We start from the raw sequence: 20,133 nt of genomic DNA, 5'->3' as shown, positions 1-20,133 counted from the left end.
ATACTAGCCTAATATAACATAAATAATAATAAAATACTTATATAAATTTGTAAATTAAATAAGGGACTAGTAAGGTAGAAATTATACAAAAGAGAAAGTACAATCAATAGAAAATAGAAAAAGGTCAACTAAAGTAAAAAAGCTCAGTGAATAAAAATGTAAATGTAATACATTAAGGTGGTTTTGGGACAGGCCATTTGTTTGGCTTTGAATAGCGTCAGTTTCCAAGTATAAAAGCCATTAATGCCCCAATAAAATCATTCACTTTTTACAACAGAGGCATTCTGCTATTATATACACAAACATTGTAATATGTGATACACGTTTCTCAGATCCATATCACACGATATTCAGTATACATACTAATTCTACACATTATATACTATAGCTAATGGTCATCATACACAGCAGTTCATGACAAGTTTATTATAGTTAAAACTAAAACTAGATATGAGAAAGCATTTCAGTTTACCAAAATAAAAATGAACTGAAACTGAAACATTTGTCATCACACCTTACCTGATGAGGCATTAACAGACACGTTTATTAGTCATGAAACATTAAAAGTTATGTTTTTATTCCAGCAGCTGTATTGATTTTCCTATATCTTACCTCTGCGATATACCCTCCACACAGTAATACTAAAAGAGACTAAAAAAATATATTGAAACAAAAAAAAAAAGATAATAATAAAGTGTAATAACTGTTGTTTGTGATAAGGAAACTGCACCATATATAAAATAAGTGAACAGCTGGAATACAGTCAGTGTGCTACTTTAAAAATTAAACTCCAAAAATCTAATCTTTGACTCTCTTTTTATCAAAAGTTTTGTATACGTGCAATTTATAAAACTGCCTTTTGAGATTCCTAAGCTGACTAATAACATATAATTATAAAGATTATAGCATTTAACAAAAGTAGCATTACATGATAAAATGTAGTTATGTAGGGAAGAAAAACAAATTAATGACATATGATTTAAAACATGCTACATTAAAAAAAAGTAGCGCTGTAAAAATAAAATAAAGTAAAATCAGGAACACAGTAATTGTGGTTAACTGATGGGTTTTGACATTTCAGATGTTGCGAAGGAGAGGCTCCCGATGCATAGGAGAGAAGTCTAAAAAAGGCTTTCTCTAATGGTCTCCAAGCTGAAAAGGAAAAAGGACGGATTCCTGGTGTCACAGCAGCAAAGATTTCAGACGTGTGTAGAGAGAAAGAGATCAGGGAAGTAGTGAGGGGCAAGTATGTGAAGGAAGAGCCTGTGTTTAATGTGTTTAATGCAAAAGACTTTAAATCAGCAGCTTTAGTTCCAGTTATCCGATGCTGCAGAGATGAATCTTGTATTATTTCACGGAGCTGTAAGTAATGATTATTTCATTATTGATCAATATTTTTTAAAGGTTGTTTGCAAAATAATTGGATATGCTCAGAAAGGCATAGAATATTTATTATTTAAGAGCATAAAAAGATCATATCATTCTTTTACTTGAAACTAAAACAGTGAGGGTTGTCGTCGTGTTCTGACGCTGGGGTTTGGTGATGTTGAACTTTTGGTTCTTTTTTATTTCTTGAATCTCGTGTGCTCTTGATTTCATTGTTGTTCTAATGATGGTGAGTTTTTGTTATTTTTGTGAAATTATTTAGCTGTGTTGTTATTTGAGAATCACGTTTGAGTCTTTTGGTCCGTCTCTTTAGTGTTTGTGTAGTTTCTGGTTATTTGCTGTTTTGATAACTAGCTTTCTTGTGTGCCTTGTTTCAGCTTGACCTAATATCTGTCTGCTTGTCTACATTTGTGTTGACAGGCCTATATTATGACAAGTCAACCAAAGAAAATCTGAAATTGTCTCTACTCTCTATTAATCAATTGGTTTTTGACGATGACCTCTCTCAATCTCACATAAGCTTAAGTCAATTATTATTAGATATAAAAGCTTCTTTTTTTTCAGCTGAAAATGGCTTTGCAGGTAGTCTGCCTTTCCCACTGCCAAAAGTAATGACTTAATCCTTAACTCCATTAATGTGGTGCTTTCACAGACTATTGTCCGACCAATGACAGGCAGGTCAATTGAAAGCAACCAGTCGATCTGGAGCGCATAGCTGTCGACAAGAAAGTCAATCAAGTATGAAAATAGTTGGTTACTAATTGTGTGACGGATCTATCGGGTAATTATTTGTCTCAGCACACTGTTAAAAGAGTTCTTTTCCATCCGTATCTGCAATGTGGATATTTTTTCCCTTTTTGGCTTCTCTGCACAGCTCTGCGACATGTTTCAGAACAAGATGTTTTAAGCAAACACCAGGGGTGTGTGTGCTTTGTATGTACGTTCATGTCTGTGTATCTGACACACGCCTGTGTACGTAGGCGTGCGCTTCCATTCAAAACGCAGTTGGTACAGCACTCAGACAGAGTGAGTCCTGTGATGTCTACATCCAGAGAGAGATGAGAAGGAAGAGGAGTGGCAGAGAGAATAAATGTTAGCCATGTGAGTCATGACACACGCACAGATTTTCTGGTAACTAGAGAATAAATTAGTTACTGTGGAGCTGTGGAGCCTCTTCAAAGACACCACTCTGTGAATCATGACATTGAAGTACCACAGGACAGGCTTCACACTCTAATAGCAGGTTTGAACGTTTATAGAAATATACTGTCCACGGCTGATGTTTCAGAAAGGAGTGATATGCAGTACTTGTGGCAGTTTTTCCAGTGAATCTGCACCTTTTTGCAGAAACTCACATCACTAAAATGGAGGCATAGAGAAATCTAAAGAAACTCAAAACACCCCTGGGTCAAGGACAAGAAATATTTTTTATCAGCTTGGAGACAATTTTGCAGACCACGTTCAACATGTGTGAATTAGATTCTGAGAAAAGGGATAGTTCTGTGATGGGGGATCCTAAGGTTGATTAGACTTTGGTCAAATGAAGTTGACCCAAACAGAACCAAACAAGAAAACATCAACACCACATTTCAGTATAATTCAATTCAATGAAGTTTTATTTATATAGCTCCAAATGACAACAACAGTCGCCTCAAGATGCTTTTTATTGTAAGGTCCCTACAAGGACCCTACAATAATACAGACAAAATCCCAACAATCAGATGACCCCTATGAGCAAACACTTGGCAACTGTGGGAAGGAAGAACTCCCTTTTAACAGGAAGAAACCTTTGGCTGAACCAGGCTTTGGGAGATATGTTATTTTAAAGTATTTTACTTTGTCAAAATGAACAAGGTGAAATGGTTTATTTATGCCTTAACGACTAATGTACAAAAAATATGAAATGACTCTTCATTAAATTACCTAAAATTTGTACACGAGCAGCCCATCATGGATTGCTCAGTCTCCAAATGCAGCGATTAAAAGACACATTTTGCTAGGTGTCTAAATGTTCAAATTTGAGCTTTATACAAGTGATGTTACTTATACAAGCACTGCCTTACAACTAAAACATACTGCTGGAAAATGCTGTCTGTAGAAGATCCCACAGAGTTTGCTAAGAGGGTCTCAAGAGAGCAAGAGTGTTCAGAGGCTTTACCTGACGAGCACCTGTAGGGTATGAGAGATCAGCGCAGAGAACTCCTTATCTTTGTAAGCTCATTAAAGCACTTGTTGACCTCATAAGAATTACAAGTAAGCCTGCTTACCAGTTTGAGTTATGTTTTCATATTTGTTCAAAGATTAAACACTGCCAGAGTTGCAGCTTCAGAAATAAGGCTAAAATATTTCTCTCACCCCATTGGAATATGTTTAAGGGCCATATTAATTTAATGGAGTGCACAAATAGAATTATAGTCAGATATATTCAAGCCTTGATGGTGTGCTTTCCTTACTGGCTTTGGTTGAAGCAGCTGTCTCGCTTTAAATCTGTGTTATTTTGTCTGAGTTATATGCAGCTTTAGTCCTGTCTGAGTTTGCAATTGGTCATCTGGTGCCAGACCAGAGGTGAACATGCAAAGTAAAGAATGAAAAATGCCATTGTAGTGCCATTTACTGTGACTGCAGTTGTTAGGCTTAGTGAAACAAGATAACCAATGATTCTCATTTCCGGTTCCATATTTTTTCTTCCAGACACCAGAGAGTTCAGTGGAGAAAATCCTGATTTATCCTATGCTAGGCCTGGGCCTTGGTCTAGCCTAGAGATAGGCATCTCCAGGCCTCGAGTGCCGGTGTCCTGCAGGTTTTAGATGTGTCCTTGATCCAACACAGCTGATCCAAATTTCTAAATGACCTCCTCAACATGTCTTGAAGTTCTCCAGAGGCCTCGTAATGAACTAATCATTTGATTCAGGTTTGTTGACCCAGGGTGAGATCTAAAACCTGCAGGACACCGGCACTCGAGGCCTGGAGTTGCCTACCACTGGTCTAGCCTCTCAGGTATCTCAGTCATCCTGGTCATCGTAGTCTAAGGAGCTTGGAAAGAAAAGCAACTGGACTTCTTTAAGTTTCCTTGAAGACATTTCACCTCTCATCTGAGAAGCTTCTTTAGTTCTAAGAGCAATTGGTGGAGAGTCCCAGATTTTAAGCCAAATGGGAGTGTCCCATAAAGCTTGGGATCCCTTCCCAGATGCCTTAACACCTACTCACAACCTGGGCTATTTGACCTCAGTTAATCACATGATAGGGTGGGGCTAGGTTTCCCAATGGGTTCACCTGAAACCTTGATTAGGGAAACCTTGGCTGATTGGGACCCACAACCCTTTTCACACCTTGGCTCGTGTGATTAAGTAGAGGATCAATAGGGGGCCCATGACCCTCTTGTGGACACTCCCATAGGGCTTAAATCTGGGACACTCCACCAATTGCTCTTAGAACTGAAGAAGCTTCTCAGATGAGAGGTGAAACGTCTTCAAGGACGTAAGAAAGAAGTCCAGATGCTTTTCTTTCCAAGCTCCCTAAACCTTCTCTCCCTTTAAGGCCATCCTACCTTTTTTCTGATTGGCTATAACTTCCAAATAGAAGGTTTAAAGAGAAGGTGTGTGGGGCTTCTTTCCTCATAGCCATACCTGTGTCCCTGAGATGACCTCATTAGCGATATCTGCTGTTGCTGACATCATGCAGGGTCAAGACTAGAATCTGTCTGAAATGGAGCATTTGCAGCAGGCCCAAGCATAGGCTTTTGGATCACATTACTGTTACAATTGACCTTATTTTCAGTAAGAGGGCCACATTCAGTGTGATGGGGCCATATTCAATATGAACATCAACCATTGTAATAATATAAATATGATAGAAGAGAAGGAAAGGAATATTTAGTCCTCCCTAACAGGAGCCTGTGCTGTGGTTTTTGCTGCGCCTCTAACACACCTGATCCAATTAAGAGCCACACATTTTCATCACAGAGTAATTGGATCAGGTGTGCGGATCTGAAGTGGTTGAGGAACACTGTGGTGTTGCTGACATGCTGAGAGCAACGCTGTGATCTGAATCAGATTTATGCTGTAATTCAGTATGCCTGGGCTGGAGGACATCCTTTCAAGTCTCTTTCCCAAGCACACTCCTCGCTCTTTTGTTTCCTTATGCCAACACTTTTCTTTCCACTCCTCCTCTTCCTCCTTCTCTGTGGGCTTCTTTTCTTTAGGATGATTTGTTTACCCACAATTCCCGTGGGTAATTAGCTCTGTGATAATAACTGGTGTTGGAAACAAACACACCCACTCACTGAGCAGTGCACACAAACAGACACACAAACACGCGCATTGGGATGAAAAACAACTTTCTTGAGCTAAGTCGCATTAAGTCTCGTTACAAGGAGAGCAAATTCACGTTAAAAAAGGGGGAACAAATACGAGCAACGTGTCTCAGCATTTGGTAATAATAAAACTACAATTTTTATGATGTTTGAACCGAATTAAATGACCGTAATGTTGGGTGATAATCACTGCCATTAACTTACTTAGTGTCTCGATAATATAATATTATGATCATTTTGTGGTGGTTGATTCGATTTTACACCGGCAGCAATTAAATAGAGTTAATGATTTTTTTTTGTTATAATGAAAAACATGACACTAGGCTATTCAATTAAAAATAATAATAATAAAAATAACTTGATTAAGTAGACATTTAACGAGGACGTTTGGAAGCTTGTTTCCGCCACAGAAAAAAGTTGCTATCCATAACCTAAAATTCGGAGTAAGGTATTTTTTTTTTTTTTTTTGAAAATATTTTTATTGAAAAAAGAAAACAACAGTACTTGCAGTTACCGAAATACAATCAACCTTTCTTCATTTTCCTAAGTAAATAAACTTATATATATATATATATATATACATATATACACATATACACATATATATACATACATATATACATACACACATATATACACATATGGAAAAAAAAAACAACGCCCCCCCCAGTCCCACCGGAGTAAGGTATTTAAAATTTCGAGTTGATCAGTCAAAATTTCGAGGTAGCAACTTGAAATTTTGAGTTAGCTCTCCCAATCAGGAATATCTGTACAGGTATGTTAATTCCTTGTTATTGGAAGCATTAGATGCCAGCTGTCCAACAATTTGGCATCATTTGCTAGAAGGCATTCAAAGCTGAAGAACCTGGTGTTGATTAAGTCATGTTTGTTATACACTGGTAGCTCACTCATGCTGATGATACTACCTGATTTTGAGCATGCATGCATCTGTGCCATCTGCTTCTGAGTAACAAGGAAACAACCTGATTGGCAGAGCTCATCTGGAATTCAACTTATCAACTCAAAATTTTGAATTGAGGATGTCATAAGAAAATGATAACCGGAATAAGGTGGGAAATTTTAACTTTTATCTGAAAAGGATCTTTGTGTGAATCATAATATCTTAGATCTTGGTACTGGCATTTACAACAACCACTAAGTGAAAATGAAAAGAGCAAAATAAGACAAGAGAGAAACACCCTTCAATCATGTTATCTGTGATGTCATTGCATAGTTTGTCCACAAGAGGGCACTCTGCAGCTTCCCTATTCACGACCTGTAATATGAATGCCAGAAACGCAACAAGAAGCTGATCTGAGCAGAGCTGTGCAGAGTGTTAACAAGTAAATACATAACAACACAAAACATACGGCAGAAAATTCTGGTTATGTTTTGTTTTTCTGAAAGAAAAAATATCGTCCGATATATCAGAATATCAGATTTTTAAATTCAGAAACATTGGAATCAGTCTTAAAAACCCTATATTTTTATATTTGGCTGTAATTTGTGTTTACATTCTCTAGTTAAATTAATTTAGATCGATGACAGAACGGTTTGGCTCGTCTCCATATTGAATGGAAGACTGCTGCCGGGTCATTTTGAAGTAATGGTGTTCACATTGTTTTCATTCACTTTCATAAAGTAATGCATGTTACTGAACTGCAGATTATTTAACCTCACTCCCGCCTGCTGTCAACAGTTTCAAAAGGATTCATGAGAAGACTGTAGTTAAGACTGATCCATCCCTCTTAACTTGCTCACTCAGTCTTTAGTCTTTTAGCCGACAGTCCAGGACAAGCAAATCATGAAGCCTGTGAGTCATGTAGCAGGTGCCACAGCCACAGGTCTGCACTCTTTGTCTTCTTTTAACCTGTGTTTGATTCGGCTCCCTTCAGCAGTACATGTTCCTCATTCTACCAAATCAATAAATTATAGGCTTTGGTAAAATGCAGTAATTACTTACAGTGGTGTATTGTTGCCCGTGTTTCTACTGGGAAGTTCCCAGTGGCCAGCAGTCAAGCTGTGGCAGCATTATCAGCTAGGTGCCAAGCTCTGTTATTAGTGCAGCCTTACGCTGAGCCAAGACTTTAGACTGCTTCTCTCTCTCTCTCGGTCTGATTTTGAATTCCTTATTTTTTAGGTCTTTAATGGATGACGGACAAAGTGCTGCCTGTATCAATTTAGTCTGTTTTTGAGCAGCATGTTTAACATGTTAATGGGCTCTTCTCTCTCTGATTATGGCTGGCCTGAAAAGCGGCGTCTGTTCAGTCTAGCATGCGTGTGTGTGCGTGCTATTCAAAAAAGATAACAGTGTGCATGCATGTGTGCAGTGTGTGTGTGTGTGTGCACTTTCTCTAAACCTCTGCAGAGCGCAGAGAAATGACAGCGTTAAAAAAAAAAGGAGAGCGATGGGAGAAATACAAAGATAAGAAAAGGGAGCGAGAGTAAAAGAGAGAGAATCCCCTGCTGTTTTTCCAATCAGGAGGCGTCGTCCTCCTCACTTGGTGATTTATTCTCTCTCCCCTCTTCTTCATGTCCCAATTTCCAACCTCCCCTCCACCCCACCCCACCCCACCCTTCCATTCATTCTTTCTCCCTGTCTTTCTTTCTGCGGGCAGCCCGTGAACATAGCTATTTAGAAATGACGACAGAAGCACGTTCGAGGCGGGCCACGCTGTTAACATGACTCACCTGTAAGGCTGTGAGATTTTCATATGAAGTCTTTCTTCTACTTCACTTCTTCTTTTCATTTTTTTGTCTTCTGAAATCATACTGGACTAAATATTGCTGCTGCAGACCATCAGACATCAAAGATCTTTTATTTTAAAAGCAGCATTAAATGATGTATGACCTTACTGACCGACATTAATAAGTGTCTGGCACCACTCCTTGCGCGCCCCGGCAAAGATCACCCTACTTAACAAATGAATAATGAATACAGGGTGCAGGTCAAGACTACATATATATATTATTAAGCTGGTGTTTTGCAAGAATCACAAATAGTCAGCTCTGCGGAGATGCTCTTTATTTAAAAGGAAGCCATCTGATTTGCTGCGCTGTGTTTGTGTGCTGAAGGGGTGTCACTGAGATTGCCAATAAATAGAGCATTCATTCATTATAATCTGCCTTGTTTCGTCACCAGCCAATCATGTAGTCACATTTCACATCCCAGCAAGCCCTCCTGCACCTCCCTCCATTCATCCCCTAGAGCCACAAGTGTGTGTTTTGCATTGGCAGCATCTCCCGGCCGTACCTTTAAAACCATATCACTTTAAATGTCTTCCTATGTTAGCGTGAGTGGATGTTGCAGAGCACCAAATGCATCATATTGTTACTGTGTTAAATTACCAATGCAAGTGTTTCTCTCTCGCTAGTGCAGCCCTCCCCTCAGACACACACAGACATACACCCACCCACCCGCTGACCCCTCCCTCTCAGCGCTGGTTGGTTGCCACGGCTACCGTGTCGCCACTCTTCCTCATGTTGCTATGAGACTCGGACCGACAGACCTGAGCTGAATGACAATGTGTCTGTGGCTCTGGCAAGAGGCCCACAACAACCAATAAGAGACAGTCTAGACAAACACTTCCTAATCTGGGGTCTGGGGACCTCCGGGGTGATTGTTTGGGTTTGCAGGAGCCTTTGCAGCCAAACGAGGTGCAGTTTATTAACGCTTTAGTATTATTTTTATTAAATTATTACTCCAGCACCGTTTTGTAAATTATTGCGTGATTGATATCTGTGCTTGATTAAGACAGGAGTGCTCTTGTTGAACGAGGAGGAATCAAAATGAATGCTTGGATTAAAATTTTACAGTAAAACAGAGGTAGTTAGAGCTATCGTAGTCAATATATATCAATATATATTCTACGACAGTGGGCTGCTGACCATGAAAAAAGCTCCTCACATAATCAGAAGAATTTCACCAAAGCTTTTCAGCCTCCTTTAGCTCACTGTTTTGGTTTTTAGACCCTCAGTCACTCCATTTCCAGCCACACAGACACAAATCATCTCCCTGTCTCGGTATGTATATTAATATGTAATCTTGGTTTTCTAATCATCTCTCATGCTTTGATATAATGACTGAAAATCACTCTAATTTCCCCACAAGGGCTATCGAAGTTTAATCTTATTCACAGAGTAAAAGGACATAACAGATAAAGTGAATACCGTTTTGGGAGCTTCTTCTTTGCTTCTTCCGCATTTGAACCTCAGAACTATAGAAACTCCCAACCATTATTCAATTAACTGATCGGCTTTAAAAAACAGCAGATTAAAGAACAGCTGTTGTATTATTCTATTAATTTATCACGAGAAAATGCAAAATGTTCTCCCATTCCTGTTAACCCTACAGTTTTAATCAAAAATGGACTGATAATGAGATTAATCATTAAGTGCAGCCCTAAGGGGAAGCGCGCTCTCCATAAATGATTTCATGCTGGTTTGGTTTGATATTACTTTTATTTCTACCCCAAACATAGATTTGATTTGCCAAAGGCGAGTCGTTCCACCGTCATATACATATTTTACAAACTAACAAACTACATAATACAACAAAGAAGAAAAGTACTTGTGTTGCTAATCCTCTAATAAAGCAAAAATAAGGGAATGAAGAAATAAATGCAAGAAACATATTGCTTTTATATCAGCTATGATATCAAAATCAGTTCTGTAGTATGTACAGGACATACACAGTGGTTTCTCCCACGGTGTACAACTAAAATAAATAAATATAATAAATAAAGTCCAGGTTAAAACAGAGAGCTATAAGATTATGAGATTATGGGTAAAGAAAAAAGAAATATCAAGAATATGCATTTCACAGGATATATGATCCCTTTAAAGCCTGAGCCAAGAGATAATCGCCTGAAAATTCATATTTTCTGAAAATGGAGTTTTTATTGAGCCTTCTGACAAATTCAAAAAGCTAAATAAATAAATATTAATTTGCATGTATGAGTTTTAATTAATGAGGTTCATAAAAATGTGAGGGTCATAAATGTTATGTTATTATGATAAACATGTTAGAATATCAAGTAAAAGATCCGAGTAGAAATTATACATCACTAAAATTGTTGTATCTGAAGTTGTATATGAAGGCATTGTTACCAGTGCTTATTTGTTGTGGTGCATTAATTTTGTGATGGCTAAATGTTCAAATACAGTGGGATGAAGACTTTAAAAAGACAAATCTTTTATGTGTGGCTTTTTTCCTGCCTGGTTTAAATGGGAGTAAAAGAAAATAAACCAAGTAAGCCAAACTATTATTTGAAGGACTGATGTAATTTCAGAGTTGATAACAAATATATATATGAAGCACTTTGGTTCAACAAGCAGAGCCTCCTGATATGTCATCTGCAATTATTCTATGAGTCTTTTTAGTGTTTTTGTCATGCCTCCGTCCATTCACCCCCAATAGGTAACAGCAGATGGCCCCGCCCCTCCCTGAGCCTGGTTCTGCCGGAGGTTTGTAGCTGTGAAAAAAGGAGTTTGTCCTTCCCACTGTTGCCAAGTGTTTGCTCATAGGGGTCATCTGATGGTTGGGTTTTTCTCTGTATTATTGTACCTTGCAATATAAAGCGTCTTGAGGCGATTGTTGTGATTTGGTGCTATAAAAATAAAACTGAATTGAATTGAGTCTGAAAACCCACAGAAAAGAGTAACGTTCTATCCCAGCCTGCCTTTTATTCGTACTCGGCAGTGCAAGCGCACACCGGGGAGAGACGATTTTTCTCCCCGTAAGAATAACACCTTGTCTCTAGGCTGAAATATGCTCCGCTGGAGGCGCCCGCATCCATGGAAAAGAGTTTTGACACATAACAGCAGAGCTGATGTGGGTGGGGAGGTGAGATCTTTGGGGCTTTGTGTCACCGGAATCTATCTGCTTTTTCTTTTTATCTGTTTAGTTTGCTGTCGGTGCACATAGCCAGAGCGTCAGGGGAGAACGAGAATGACACGGGTTAGAGCAGTACATCATTCAGGCGGTGCTGTGCTTCTACTCTTTGTCTGCGGCTGGTCAATATAGGGTTTTTCTTTCTTTGGTTGTTCCTTTTTTTTTTCCTACAGAATCTGTTGCAAGAAAATAACACCAGATCAAGCATAAGCAATGAGTCGAAAAGGGACAATTTGTGAGGAAGTGAGACTTTACAGATAATAAACTTTATTAAAGTCTCACGCAGACAATAGCAGCAAATATACAGTGCAAAGTAGTATCTATACATAAAGCACACATAATAGAAAACCGTATTAAGCTTGAAATGAGAGAACAAGACAGTTAAACCATAGAAATGCAGGCAGTATAACATTTATTGCAATTTTATTGGAATTTACTGCTCTAAAGTTTTCACATTTGCCCACATTCACAACAATATACACAGAGACATCTTGGTAGACTCTCATTAAAAACTTTTTCTTTTTCCCTTTTAAACCGAAAGCAAATATAACACCACTGTAAATTAAGTTATCTGTAACAGTGATGCATACATACACTATGTGTGCAGCTATTTCGTCAGTTCATTTATTTTATTCTGATACCATTTCAGTTCAGAATTTGGTTTAATAGTGTAGAAAAGATAAATATTTCATGAGTTCAGCACTGCGAAAGAAAACGTGGCTCACAAACTGTGGTAAAGTAATGTGATCGATATTTTCTTATGTCTCTGTCTCCCTCAGGAACTGTTCACGGCGGAGTGCAAGTTTAAGGAGTCGGTGTTCGAGAACTACTATGTGATCTACAGCTCGATGCTCTACAGGCAGAAAGAGTCGGGTCGGGCCTGGTTTCTTGGCCTCAATAAAGAGGGACAGGTCATGAAGGGCAACAGGGTCAAAAAGACCAAACCAGCAGCACATTTCCTGCCTAAACCCATAGAAGGTAACAAACTGGGCTTTTTATTTTCACTTTATATATGTATACATAGACGTATATCCTCTGTCTCTCTTCACGCTGTCCTTCTGCTTTTCCTTTGCTCCTCCCCTGCAGTTGCGATGTACCGAGAGCCTTCGTTACACGATGTAGGAGAGGCAGTTCCTAAACTGGTCGGGTGCCCGCCATCCAAAAGCACAACCACTGAACCGGTAGTCATGAATGGCGGCAAACCAGTCAACAAACCCGACAAGGAGGCGACATAACCCCGCTCCCTGTTTTCACCTTGCCTGGCTGACGGGAGGCCAGGAGAAGCCACAAACTCGCCCCCACCCCCACTGCTGTGCTCTCCAAAAAAACAAAAACTGCAACAAAAAAGGTAACAAAACGAACAACAGTGGGACCACACGTCCAGCCTCACCAGGGGGGCCCGTAGAGACCACGCTGCAGTTGACGGCGGGGGGAAAAGGGGAGAAGGAAGACAGTAAAGTCAGGCTGATGTCTGACTGATATTTCTGAACGAGGACAGTAGCATGCCCTCATCATATGGCAGAAAGCAGGACTTAAAATCTAAACAAAACAAACAGAAATCTGAAAAAAATGACGTCCTCACCAGTATTTTTCTGTGACAATCTGTAAGAATGAGGCTGTCGTCCCTCCCGCACCCTCTTTTTCCTTTTCTGTTTTTTCCTTTGCCTGGTTCGCTCGCTTGCTGGTGGCCACAGACACACATGCACGCAGCGAAGCCTCCCCACAGAAATCGACCGCGCGTTCGGGTTCGATCTTTGAGTAAATAAGGAACAGATTAAAAGCATCAGCAAACATTGGGCGAAGAGAACACCTTAAACCAAACACTGATGATTCAGAGGACGCTTAGTCATCGATCAATTAAGATTTGGCACAGGACATTCTGTACTAAGCACACGGGGACATGTGCTTGGAAATTGCGAATGCACTAAATACAAGGTAAACGCACCGGTTCACCTGTCCCTACTTTTGATCACATAATAAAGAGAGACTTGTCATTTATGACCACATAGCTTAAAGCATGTTTGACTTCTCAGTATTCTTTTACTATCTGTTTCTCAGTTATTATTCTAAACAAACAAAGCACTACTGATTTTTGAGCTACACTGCTGTACAGACGTAAATCAGATTTGAGTTTCTACCTCTGTGACTTACACCCCCCACCCCTTTCTTTTGTTTTGGTTCCTTTACAAATGCTATGATTTCCACATCGCTGACATAAGTGCAGCTCAGGAGAGGAGGAGGTCGGCTGATAAATGAAGAGTTTAGGCATCGAGTTGCTCAAATCAGCATGTAGCTGAGTATTGAAAGGAGAACGATTTACACAAATTCCTTGTTTGTAGCAGCACGGAGAGTATTGGAGGCATGCTGGTGTCTAAGCAGCATGGTAGCAGTCAGTGTTTACATAGAGTAGCAGATATTCTAGACTGGTCGGATGGCGCTATAAGCCTGGTAAAACTTTTATTTTTATTTTATTTTTCAATTGCCTTCCCATGTACTTGAAAACAAAAGCAGGAATTAGGAATACTGAACAGGGTAACTGATGTTAAAGCCACTGTGTGTAGACTTGAACATCTCTCGCTTGACTACCCCAGTGTGTCGGAACCAAGGCCAGGTCTAGATCGGGAAGTGTTGCCAAAAGCCAGTAAAAAATATGGATGTAGCTTCTGGGTCTGAAAAACGAAGCAAATGCAGAAGTGCCTTAGAAACCTGTACTCTTTTTAATGGCCAGCAGGGGGCAACTCGTCTGGTTGCAAAACGACTTCTGGCTGTATAGAAATCTACGGGAAAACAGGCCTTGGCTTTCTTGGTCTGTGACCCCTGTAAACACTTACCTGATGACTTTATGTGCTTTCAGGTCACGCTAAATAAAACACCATTTTCCATTTTGTCAATTCTGGTCATTTTTAGAGTTAGGATGATTACCCTGGTCAGCTCATTGGCTAACTGCTGGTGATTGCCAAGTTACTAGCCAGTGAGCAACTGATCCAGTAAACAACAGCCAGATCTGCGCCTTGTTGTCACCAAGACGCAGTGACGGTAAAAACATTCAGCTTGAGGCTTTAAAGCAAGACTTTACTGAGCACTGGGGGATGTAACAGTGGCTAAGTCCGTCTTTTATACTGGCTTTGGTATTGCCAAGGGTCTTTTGCATTAGTCGAACATTTAGATTCTTCTGAGAATTTAACAAAAACGCACTATGAAGTTGGTTCAATGAAAAAAATTGCTAAACACAAATTATAAACAATGATACAAGTGTACTATCAGCTAAGTATACTGCAAGGGTCCGCTTAAGTCCAAGTGACAGACTTCTGCCATCAAAGGGCGAATATGAGGCTCTGCGTTATAATTAACTCGTTCAGGGTTTTCACAGGTCTTCGTGTCTTTATTATCAGTTTTCATTGTGAGTTTAAAAAAATAACCTAAACTGTAGGATTATAACAGTGAGTCAGTAAACAATGATTTAGAGTTATTAAACACATTTTAAAACCTCTCAACTCACACAAACAGAAATTAGGCACAACAAATCAGCCACTTCAGTTTTAGTCATAATAGCATTAGCGGGTCCTCTTCAGTGAGCCAGCTTTAGTTTCATAACAGATTGTGTCTGGTCCAAGTATAAGGACTTCAAGGTTGCAAAAGGTTCAGTCATCATAAAATAAAAATTCTTGTTATCAAAAAAAAATGGCCCTGAAATTCTTATTAGTCACTAGTTACCTCTGCCTCAATGTTTAAGTGCCATTGTAGCTGAGTCCAGAAGTTTAGTGGTTTTTAAACATCAAGAGCCACAAAATAACTCTGGGCTGGGCTGTGTGATGAATGAGCTGGGAAAGAAGATGATGTTTGTGAAATGTCGGGCCGACAGTAATTACACGAACGAAGCTAAAATGAGGCACTTATAATTAAAAGTAAGAAAAAACCTCTCAAGTAATTTAGCCTACGATATGTTTTATAAGGCTTATAGTGTAATCTTTGTAATGTAAACTCGTTATCCGAGAGCTAACAGATTCCAAATAAATGTGGTGGAATAAGGAGAAGAAGATTTTTCTCTGAAATGTTTACAGTGGGCGTGTTAAGGTTATTTCCAGCTTTATTTTTTTTTTAGCTTTGCATGAAATACTGTTCAAAATAATGCTTATTTGCTGCCCTTTAGTTAATCCAGTGTCTGAAGGCAGTTGTTTTAGCTCCTCCTTTAAGCCAACTTCCTTCTGATTGGCTGCCCCTCGTTTACTGGTTCCAGAGCTGTGCGCCTGAGTTTTTCACTCCTGCGTACACTAACCTCTTTATTTGAAGCTCCGACCATGTTCGATGTGAACATACTCCACTGTAACAGCATTTGTATATAACAGATTATAAGGAAAAGCATGATCGGTTCCCTCTAAGTCTATTAAAATATGCAGCATGTGTTTACCTTCCACCTCTGGTTGCAGATCTGTGTGTCAACGCTGGATGTGTGAAGATCCGAGCAAACTGCCTATCAGCGCTGCATAATCAGGCAGGAGAAATGTTTGTTTTTGGCTGTTACATTTACACACAGTGGCTTTAAATCAGCCTGCGCAATGGCCTTCAGAAATCTGTGTAGTTTACTTAAAGTGTGGGAAAAAAGGTAGTTTCTTTAGAACACAATAAAACCCCCCACCAAACAGCATGCATCAATCCCAGCGTTGAATAAAGCGGTTGTAAAAATCGAAACACTCGAGAATGACAGTACAAGGTAGAAAATCAAAGAGATCAAACCAAATAGATTCCCCCCGCTTCGCCCTCTCACTGTGACTGTCAACATGGCGCCAGTCTGTTCTGGGCCTGAATCCTGTTCAGGCTGCCAGCCTTTCTGTTTACTCGTCTTTCTTGTGATGGCAACACTAGATGCCAATTAACTCCTCGAGAAGTTACACTAAGTAGTTGGTCACATCGCTGAGATCCAACACTTCAAATTAGTGTTCAGTGACAATGAGGCATGCAAATGAATATCTTCTGCGAGGCTCAGGATTGCAGTGCGTCTGCTTTTAATCAATGAAAACAGACACTGTGCATCTCTCTCCCTGTTGCGTTGAGTCCCAGTTTTTTGGGGGGAACAAGCGCTTTGCACGTTAATCACGCGACTGAACCACTGTTCAGCAGCCTGCCGACACGAACCAAGCCCAATACCTACATCAAACGAGCGCTGGCCCCGAATCTGCGGCCTCAGCAACAGGTATGTGTCGCCATAGCGGACGAAACGCAGAGCTGGTGTAAAAGCCGTCTCGCTGCGTTGTGCAGAAGATCCCCTCTGTGACTGAAGAGACTGTGAAAAACACTAGACAGCTCACAGTGTTTATAATTTTCAGATTTTTTTTCCTCACATACGCCACGTTTTTTCTCTCCTTCCCTGATCTCATTAGCTGTTGCCTTCATGTTCCAGTATGTGTGGCTGACCAGCGTTACATAAACTTATCCAGTCTATGTGGTGATGCAGGTGTAATTTCTCAGCCCTTAAATGCTGTTTTGAAAGAAAAACATTAGTTAAAAAAAAAAGAAGTCTTATTGAGCCAAATGAAAAAAGAGAGAGATGTTTCTTTGTCATGTCGTGTTTCAAACTGTAATCTTGATACTGAAAATCTGCAAGTACATGTGCAGGTTATGAGGTAAAAAATATATATACACATATATATATATATATATATATAGCTAGCTAAATGAGTGCCTCTCATTCATCTCCAGCTAAGAGAGCTGTGAGCTTACAGGGCGGCTGTAGATTTGTGTTAAACCCTCAGCCTTCCTGGAATTCGCCAAGGTTTACTGAAGATTTCCCCAAATTCTCAGAGTGGTTTGACTCCAGCTCTGCTCTGCCTGACGTTACTTTGGATATTGTTGATAAGGAAGACGTCTTTGACTGGTGTTGTGCTCGTCTCACATCGAAGAAACGTGGATGTATCGTTTATTGACTACTCGTCGTGTCGCACTAGGGGTTAGTAATAAAAAAAAAGGTTTAAAAAAAGAATAAAAATAAAAATAAACCCTGACAATCAGGTCTGTGAACTCCCTTTTTTATTTCTTAATGTGTCCGGTGTTGCCTGTGTCAAAGCAGAACCTTTTTAATGGCGCTATAGAGGACGATGTTTTTGTACTTAACAACCATTAGGAGATACAACTGGTAACAAGGCTCCAGGACAGCAGCTGCTTTTCATTGAATTATTGTCAAGCGACTAATTTGCGCTTCGCTGCTGGCAGAGGGGAAAAAGATCGACTTAGAGAGGGAACCGAACCTTCCTCTATTCAGAGAGCTTGTTAGGTTACCAGCAGGGGTCCCATCCTGTGAAAGCAGCTATTAAAGATCTACGGGACATGCTCAAGAATTAATGATGGCTGAGGCCACCGAAAAATGGCCCGGTTTCCTGGCTACTGACCAAATATAGACCTTCAATAGTGTTTCCAGGCTGGTAATCACAGCTCCTGGTTCAAACAACGAAGGCACAATTACTGTCAGCTTCTCAGTGAGAGATTCCTCTCCACCAGGTGGGTAGCCGGGTAGCGGGGCTACAGTCACGAAACGTCTAGCAGGCGTCTCAGCACAGGAAGAGAGTATCTGATTTAATTAGAAGCGAGCAATCGCGACAGCCCGGGTCATTTTTAATTTCCACGTACCAGTACCGCTCGTGTTCTTGTGGCAGGTACACATGTAGCCATCTTACTTTGTCCTCTGTGAACTGTAGCTTCTGGAAAAAAACAAAACAAGACGAGACATAGCAGGGCAAAAAAGAAAAAAATGCTTTTGTGACTCGACCACTGCGGTGCAGGTGCACTTTAGAGACACAGGAACATGTAATGGCTAGCACTGTACTCCTGATGTAGCCTGTCTCCCTCAGGTTTCTTTTTTTCTGTTCTACTTTATTCCTCTTACAAAAGACTGCCTTATTACATCTGAATCTGCAACGAGACAGTAAACGCACTCTCCTCCCAGCTGTTTCTTTCTCTGAACACTCTCATCCCACACACGCAGCAGATAGTCACTCCTCATCCTATTTTACTTTTCAATTATCCTTTGATCCCCTATCTTCTGTTCACTGTAACTATGCTAGCTTTCGCTCTCTGCTCGTCTTGTAATCATGCAGCCAGAGAACTTATCCCTTCACAACCACCCCCCCAATTCCTGGTCCTCCTCCACCCTCCCCAGTCTTTCTCGCTCTCTCTGTTTGGACAGTTTCACCTGTTGCATGGTTTTCAAAAGAGGAAAGACGACGGGGGCTAATGCATGTGGTTATGTAGGAAATGTGCTCTCGAAACAAAACATTTACAGCGTAGCACCGGTGAAGCATTGCCTCTGGCTCATCCCTGCCGTCGGTTAGCACTGGTCATTTATTAAGTATTATAGGATCAGTTTCCAGTGGCATCAGAGAAGACTCACAAAGAAATATTGTTGTTTTTTTTTAAACACTATCCATCATTGCAATTTCACTAATATTGTTACACTAATGCAAGTCTTAGTCTTAATACTTTAAGCAGGCCATCAATATTTAATTCAATGCCTGACAGTAAGAAACGTTACAGTTGTGACATGAAAATAAGATTGTTGAATGAGTGCCTTTGCTTTTAATAGTGATGGCAGATTAGAGATTAGGTTGTTTTAGTTAAACTGTTCCCCCTATTCCTAAAACACAGTAATCTTCTGTGACTCGAAAATAGCAAAGCCAGAATTGACTCAGAAGATTTTCTTCCTCACTCAGTGGCTGGATTGTGGTGTGTGAGTATACTCAGAAGCCAGGCTCTAAAAAAACATCTTTCTTAGTCAGAATATATCATCTCTATGTTACCTGGCACCCAGCTGGTGCTGCTTTTTCTTAAGTCACAAAGACAACAGCTTTTCATGCAGTTAGTTATTTTCTTTTTACTTTTTTAAATCAAATAAAACATATTTTATGAGCCAATTAGTGACCAAACTACCCAGGCTTTTCCCACTGATAGCCATGAAACAGCAAGAGCGTGTATATACATTTATGTTTGCTTTCAAAAGGAGATTCTTACTAAGTTGAACAGATGTAACTCACATAAAAGCAAAGTTAAGATGAAGAATAACAAAACCACAGCCGGTTGTATCTCCCCAGTGCAAGCCATGCAGGCTATGAGCCAAAAGCAAAGTGTAGCTCGTGCTAACTTTAAAGGAGATTCCTCTGTCTGTCAGTAAATGTACAGTTACCTTTACATATATAAATATATATATATATATATGTATAAATATATCTTATGCAAACAGAGTTTGTCTGCACTGTACAGTTTGTGTCCAATCCATTGTATACACAATGAAAACAAAGATATTGAATAAAGGATTTATAGAAAGGAAGCGTGACTGGGCTGATTCATTGATTGATTTTAAATGCTTTGATTGATTTCTCACATTTCAGTCCACTGTGTTTGCATTCATTTATAAAAGCCCCTTAATAGTGGGGAGGGATCGATACACCACCACTGCGATATTTTTTTAGACTGGCAATATTGTATGAATACGGGGGACATCAATTATCTGTATTTTTATTTAATAAATTAAAATACTACAAACAAGAGGGCTCCA

General features: G+C 39.7%; 1 protein-coding gene across 2 annotated transcripts in view; it reads left to right on the top strand.

The window, feature by feature from the left end:
* Window positions 1-19,905, top strand: part of LOC146360867 (fibroblast growth factor 14-like) — a 71,729-nt gene extending 51,824 nt beyond the window's left edge. For both annotated transcript variants that reach the window (XM_084921299.1, XM_084921300.1), the window contains exons 4-5: window positions 12,371-12,569; window positions 12,678-19,905. In XM_084921299.1, the coding sequence (XP_084777425.1) occupies window positions 12,371-12,569; window positions 12,678-12,826 (348 nt within the window). In that variant the 3' untranslated portion in view covers window positions 12,827-19,905. The remainder of the gene's footprint in view (window positions 1-12,370; window positions 12,570-12,677) is intronic.
* Window positions 19,906-20,133: the final 228 nt, after the last annotated feature.

Source organism: Perissodus microlepis, chromosome 23 (assembly GCF_051167445.1).
Source record: "Perissodus microlepis isolate ML-2025 ecotype Zambia chromosome 23, ASM5116744v1, whole genome shotgun sequence".
In the NCBI taxonomy this organism is placed as follows: domain Eukaryota; kingdom Metazoa; phylum Chordata; class Actinopteri; order Cichliformes; family Cichlidae; genus Perissodus; species Perissodus microlepis.
This window is presented reverse-complemented; position numbering and strand designations above follow the sequence as displayed.